At 38.0% G+C, this 7,005-nt stretch overlaps 1 protein-coding gene across 2 annotated transcripts; it reads left to right on the top strand.

The window, feature by feature from the left end:
* Nucleotides 1–6,823, top strand: dmtf1 (cyclin D binding myb like transcription factor 1). 2 transcript variants are annotated; one of them, XM_039668250.2, is made up of 17 exons: nucleotides 1–137; nucleotides 645–757; nucleotides 862–987; nucleotides 2,413–2,504; nucleotides 2,595–2,694; nucleotides 2,811–2,887; nucleotides 2,974–3,131; nucleotides 3,240–3,272; nucleotides 3,366–3,475; nucleotides 4,401–4,629; nucleotides 4,721–4,872; nucleotides 4,948–5,100; nucleotides 5,243–5,328; nucleotides 5,436–5,594; nucleotides 5,690–5,896; nucleotides 5,980–6,127; nucleotides 6,215–6,823. In XM_039668250.2, exons 1-17 carry the CDS (start codon nucleotides 46–48, stop codon nucleotides 6,250–6,252), a joined length of 2,073 nt encoding a protein of 690 aa, XP_039524184.2. In that variant the 5' UTR covers nucleotides 1–45; the 3' UTR covers nucleotides 6,253–6,823. The 2 variants fall into 2 exon arrangements, with proteins under 2 accessions (XP_039524184.2, XP_088983322.1); XM_089127196.1 differs by lacking the exon at nucleotides 1–137 and adding an exon at nucleotides 146–489.
* Nucleotides 6,824–7,005: the final 182 nt, after the last annotated feature.

Below are 7,005 nucleotides of genomic sequence, written 5' to 3'. Positions count from 1 at the left end.
TAAACGGAAGTCACCATCGGGCTTCTGTAGATACTTCCGCTCTGAATGAGGAGAGGAAGAAAAAAAGCGCATTTTCCTCCATCCTGGTATTTGCCTTCATCCTGGTCACTGCGAAGTCCCCGTACCCAAAACAGGAAGTAAGTACCAAAATCATAGCTAAATTTCACTTTCGCTCGCCCCTGTGCGCTGGACCTGTATTGTTTTATTCTTTACGTCAAAAAAACAATGCACCACGTCGAATAAATGTCGTCGTTACTTCAAGGCGTCATGATACACATAAAAATGGCGTCTCATTATTCCTCATCTGCTTATTAAATGAGAAGATAGGAAATTAACAATAAGACAATACTCATATTGGTGTATAATATTATTTAATGCTGATATTATTCAGTTTGTCCACAAAAATGTTGTTAACATGCTCTCGAGTCGTGCATTTGTGTGCTTCATTCAAGTTTGCAGTGCACTGGTTAAATGTCCTGTGGATCTATGGTGAAAATATATACAGCAGCAAACTATCTGAATTAAAATGGCAACATTTTACATTAGTTTAATGAATATACAATTCAAATTATGTGTTTATGCTTACCTCTTTAGCTTATTATAAATGTGTGTGTGTGTGTGTTTGTCAATTAATTAACCTGTAGGCTGAGCATGAACACAGGGGATGTCCCGGCAACTGTGACCATTGAATCCGTCAATTCTGTCACATTTACTCAGGATACTGATGGAAACATAATTCTGCACTGCCCTCAAAATGGTAAAACTGACCTGTGACCTCATTCTATTGTGCTTTACAAGACATTTTGTCTTGAATTGTAAGTATTTGTTTCTATAATATTAATGCATGTTTTGGTCATGTAGATGTGGAGGATCTGGGTTCAGACGAGACCAATGAACCTGTTCACAAACGACTGCGGCTTTCCCATGAAGACGGAGAAGACCCTCAGGACTCTACCTCAACCGAGTACTCTGTTGTCACTCTGCCTAGTGAGTAGAAACACACATGTGCATGTGTATATACAGTGTATGCCATTTGATAATGCAAATGTTGATTGTTTTTAAATAATTTTCCTGAAAACGTTCCTGTCAGCCATCACAAATTAACTCTTTCCCCGCCAGCGTTTTAAAAAAAAGTTGCCAGCCACCGCCAGGGTTTTTGACGATTTTCACTAAATTTGAATGCCCCCGCTGAATATTTTCTTCCATGAATATATGAAGATGATATATATAAAAATAAAGATCTGAGCCTCTGCTTTTAGGCAAAAAAAACGTTTTTATTTTATCTTCATCTGTTCTTTTTTTATTGCCTCTTGAACAGAGGTAGGTTTTGTCAAAAACACAACATTTTGGACAAAAAACTGAGAAAAAGGTGTTTTTATCAAACAAGTGCATTTAAAAGCAGAATACATTCAGATGTTGTTTCCTTCATATATAAAACTTTCCAAAATAAATTAAAAACATAAAATAAATGTAAAATATATCAAATTTCCCAGGATGTAAGGGAAATGTAACTTTTGCAATAAAACTTCTGCCTCTGCCTCTCTGTGTTCTACCTATAAATAATTGGAATTGCAATAAACAGGCCTAGACACACACACACACACACACACACCCACACACACACACACACACACACACACACACACACACACACACACAAATACATTTTACAATGTGGTAAATGTGCACAAAGAGAGAAATAATTTGACAATTACACCTTCATATTTAGACAGCCACACATAAATGCCTGCACACACACATACATATTATAGTGTCATAATATTATACGATCTATCTGCGGCACGTCCATGGCTAGCATGAACATGTGCATCTCTCTCACTGACTACTTCGTCCCGATCAGATTCAGAATTATCAAATAAAGAGTGATCGGACTCCGAGTCCATTAACCTCCAGTACTTCAGCCATATACCTCTGCATTGTCTGTCTGATACATTCTCACTACTCCACTGTTTGAGACGATTGCAATCTGTTTCTCTAAACAAAGAGTTGCGCAATCATTCAGGACATGCGCGCAGGTCTTCCTTACCGTATACCACCTAAAACACGGATACCCGGAAAATTCCGTGTTTGGCGCAGATGCGTTTTTTCATTAAACACGGAAAATTCCGTGTTTGGCGGGGAAAGAGTTAATGTAATATTTATAAATACATGCCTATGTGGTGATGCAGCCTGAATCATAATCACACCACATTTGTTCGTTTAAGGCGTTTGTTCTGTATTGTATAAAGCATTATATAAATAAAGATGACTTGATTTGACTATATCATGTCTAAATAACAAATAATGACATTTATTTACTGATATTGTTTTAATATTTAACTTAAAAATTACACGCACACAAAATCACTTGCACCCATCACTCGCACTAAACTGTAAAGATGCTGATTTCAGTTACAGAAGGCGATGAAAGCTTCGAGGTGACAATGACTGCTACAGAGATGAGAGATGGGGAGCTGGAATCTGATGATCCTTCTGAAACACCGGTAGAAACCCAAGTTCATATGTTTATGAGTATCACCTTTCATTTATTTATCTATTTTAAATAATCAATGTAAAACTTTGTGTGTCAACAGGATAATGATTCTCCTGGGCAGAAGAAAGGTGAAGATGTATCAGCTGTCAGTCAAGCCTGGTTCACAACGAAAGAAGATAAAGACACACTGGTTAACAAGGGTACGTTTGGCATATTCTGCATATATACAGATCTGTATTATCATACAAACACAGCAGTATAAACACAGGACCTGATATCAATATGCGCGGTCATAGTATTTGTCATATACCCTCAGGTCACAAATGGAAGCAGGGTATGTGGTCAAAAGAGGAGATTGATCTCCTGATGAACAACATAGAGCATTATCTAAAGGTGGGTATGGTTTATGAATGCATCACATTTGCTCACATCTTTGATTTGCACCCTAACTCTTCATCCGTTTGTGCTTCCAAACTCAGAACCGAGGGATCCAGGACCCTGCGGAGATCATCTTCGAGATGTCAAAAGAGGAGCGGAAGGATTTTTACCGTAGTATAGCGTGCGGTTTGAACAGACCGCTGTTTGCTGTATATAGACGCGTGCTACGAATGTACGATAACCGAAACCACGTAGGCAAGTAAGGACATAGTAGATTTTATTTCTCTGTTAAAAAAAGATTTACAAACCATATATACACCAAAAATGTTTGTTGTAACATTTCATATGTGCCTTTCTTGTCATTTAGATACACTGATGAGGAGATCAATAAATTGAAAGAGTAAGTTGAACTATCAATCTATGAATGCCATTAGTGCAATCTAAATTTAGTCTACATTGTCAGATTTCGGTGTGTGTGTGTCTGTGTTATTAGGCTAAGGGAGAAACATGGAAATGACTGGGCTACCATAGGGGCGGCACTTGGCCGGAGTGCATCGTCTGTGAAGGACCGCTGCCGACTCATGAAGGACACATGCAACACCGGTCAGTTCCCCCAAATTTTCATTTTAGTGTTTTCTAGTTTTTTTAGTCTGTTTTTATTATACTAGCAGAAACTATATCCATTTGAAAGTATAGTATCTATGTTTTATTTAAATGTATATATAATATAGAACATAGAAATGTCTGTAGTATTTTTTTTTATATAATATAATGGATTAAAGAATTTTAAATATGTTTCTGTTGCATATAATTTTTAATTTATTATTTAATTATTACAAATAATTATCATTTATATAGTATAGTTCTAGTAATTATTAATGAATGAATAAATAAGTGTTTTGTTCAATCGTTATATATATAATGTATGTTTATTAAAACAAATTTTGTAATAGTTTTGAATTAATGAAAAAATCATTAGTATAATATTATTCTAAATTATAACATTTATTATTATACTATTATTATACATTTTATATATAAAACCTATTATTCATTCACACACACACACACATATATATATATATATATATATATATATATATATATTAGGGATGAGCAACGATTAATCGCGATTAATCGCATCCAAAATAAAAGTTTGTGTTTACATAATATATATGTGTGTAGTGTGTATAATTAATTTGTATATATAAATACCCACACATGCATGTATATATTTAAGAAAAATGTGTTATTAATATATCAAATATTTATATTTATATAATATTAATTGTGAATAAATATATATAAAATATATACATGCACATATATTTCTTAAATATATATACATGCATGTGTGGGTATTTATATATACAAATTAATTATACACACTACACACACATATATTATGTAAACACAAACTTTTATTTTGGATGCGATTAATCGCGATTAATCGTTGCCCATCCCTAAAAGTATGCTTTTGAAAAAGGTGTGGGTGACACTAATATCTTCTTAAACTCCCACGTGTTAGGAAAATGGACAGAGGAGGAAGAGAGAAGGCTGGCAGAGGTGGTCCACGAGTTGACTGGCACAGAGGCGGGTGATGTTGTAACTCAGGGAGTCTCATGGGCGTCCGTGGCTGAACTTGTCGGCACTCGTTCAGAGAAGCAGTGCCGCTCCAAATGGCTCAACTACCTTAACTGGAAACAGAGCGGTGGGACAGAGTGGACCAAAGATGACGATATCAACCTTGTACGCAGGTCAGTCACGGCTAAAGGGCCAGCATGGAGGACACTGTAAATGCGTTCACAAACTAAATATGAATCATTAATCGTAACTCTGTATGAGCAGGATAGCCGAGCTGGATGTGGAGGATGAGAATGACATTAACTGGGACATTCTGTCTGGTGGGTGGAGCAGCGTTCGCTCGCCTCAGTGGCTCCGTAGCAAATGGTGGACCATCAAAAGACAAGTGGCCAATCACAAGGAACTTCCCTTTCCCGGTGAGTCTTCAAAGTTCAGCGTGTGTGCTATAATGTGAGTTCAGACTCTGAAACATGTTCTCCGTGTGTGTGTAGTCTTGTTGAAAGGGCTGCAGGATGTGGTGGAGTCACCGCCGTCTACGATGAACAAAGTCGTGGTGGTTGGCTCCCGATCGACTAATGCGTCGCCCAGCCCCGTCACTGCTCTGCAGATCCCGGTCCAGATTCCAGTGCAGATCACACATGTCTGTGAGTAAAAGAATCATGTGACTGTGCTTTCAGTGAACCGCTTGTGATGTTTCTTGCAGGTTGAGGGGACATCTAGAGGAATTATTGCGGTTATGTGAGTTTAATAGATGCGATGTGAACTGTTACAATGCTCTTTACACAGCTTCTTCAGACGGTGCAAGCGGTACTTCAGACAGTGAAACCATCACATTGAACTCCGGAGCCTTGCAGACCTTTGAATTACTGCCTGTGAGTATCTCGGATTTACTTTTGATCGTTTTTGTTTTTAAAACTATGATTATTATTAGATCATTTCAGGCTGGATTTGTTAATAATGAGTGTAATTTCCTCCCTAGTCATTTCACCTGCAGCCCACTGGCACCCCTGGAACTTATTTCCTCCAAACAGGAACCAATCAGAGCCTCCCACTCACACTCTCAGCCAATCCCACGGTCACACTCACAGCTGCAGCTTCACCGTCTTCACCAGACCAGATTATTTTACACAGCCTCACGGTAAAACTTTTGTGTGCTATTATAGTGAGCTAAAACTATTAAAAACACATTTGTTAATTGAAATAAGATAACATTATTTTCTCTTTCCTCATCAGACTGACACTGAGAATGTGACCGTTCAGATGTCCCACCCTGGCATTATCATCCAGACGGTGACCTCAGAGGACCTCTCGGACCCTCTCGGCCAATCGGAGCTGGAGGGAGAGCAGGAGCTTGTGAAGGAAGAGCCTTCGGAAAACCAAAACAACTCTGGGGAAGAGGAACAGAGTGATGAGAGATCAAATGATATGCAAGGAGAAAAGGTATCATCATTTTCTAAACTTCTTCCAAAAATTCTCATGCCACCTTCCTGCTAATATAATTGGGGACCCCCCAATTGGTTTAGACTCTAGACTCTCCTAAAGTGGAGGAAACGGTAGAGAGTTCTGGGATGGGTGAAGGAGCCGTCCTCATGGTTCCGTCTCCGAGCAGCTTTATTCCATCTAATCAAGACCTCAGCACCAATTCTGTCCTGCCCCTTGGAACGCTGACAGGTACTGCTGTTTACTAGTCGACTGACTATGTTTGATAAGTCCATTAGAAGGCTAACAGGTGACCATTTGTTTTTTTTTTCCATGCAGATCCCATTCTGGAGAACCAGGAAGAGGGGTCAAACTGAAGCATCACTATTGGATCAACAGAACTGTTGCCCTGGTAACCAGGATGGGAATTCCAGCACACAAAACACTGACTTTAGTGGATATGTTCCTTTATATAGGGACAAATGCCGCATGCAGGATCGTCCAAACTTCTTCGAATAGACTTGCGTGCATCAAAACACCTTTTCAGTATTTATCTATCATGCAAGTTCCTGAGCCTCATCTGTGTCTCGGTGCAGTTAAGAACATGAAATAATCTGATTAAGCAACTCTTGTTTTTTATGGTGTATTTAAAATGATGTAATGCGTTCATTATTTTAAGTGTTGTTTTTTGGGGGGGGGGGTTTTGTCCATGTATATCTAGATTGACTAGTTTTTGTAGCCTACTTTCTTGCTTAACAGTAATACTTGATGAAGCTATGTATAGCTGCACTGTTGATATTAGAGAGGTTGTACATGAATGTTTGTGTCATTCCAAATTTCCACTAAACTACATGGCCATAATTTATCATCAAATGGTTTAAATATTTACCTTACCTGTTAATGAGTGCCTGTGTGTTTATTTATTGAATAAACAAAATGTCACTACTTGGATGTCAATCATTGCTGTTTACCCATTCAGATGATCTGTTCTTATTAATAAAATGAATCGGACCATAGATATTAAGTAACAGGGCAGTGGATGTGAATGTTATTGGTTAAATCTCCATTGGTCCCCTAAATTTACAGCGAGGTGTGTAAGTGAGGTGAGTGAAACCAAGTGAGGTGTTTTT

Source organism: Pimephales promelas, chromosome 24, assembly GCF_988280905.1.
Source record: "Pimephales promelas chromosome 24, fPimPro1.hap1.1, whole genome shotgun sequence".
In the NCBI taxonomy this organism is placed as follows: domain Eukaryota; kingdom Metazoa; phylum Chordata; class Actinopteri; order Cypriniformes; family Leuciscidae; genus Pimephales; species Pimephales promelas.
The sequence above is the reverse complement of the archived record's forward strand: the minus strand, read 5'-3'. Positions and strand labels throughout refer to the sequence as shown.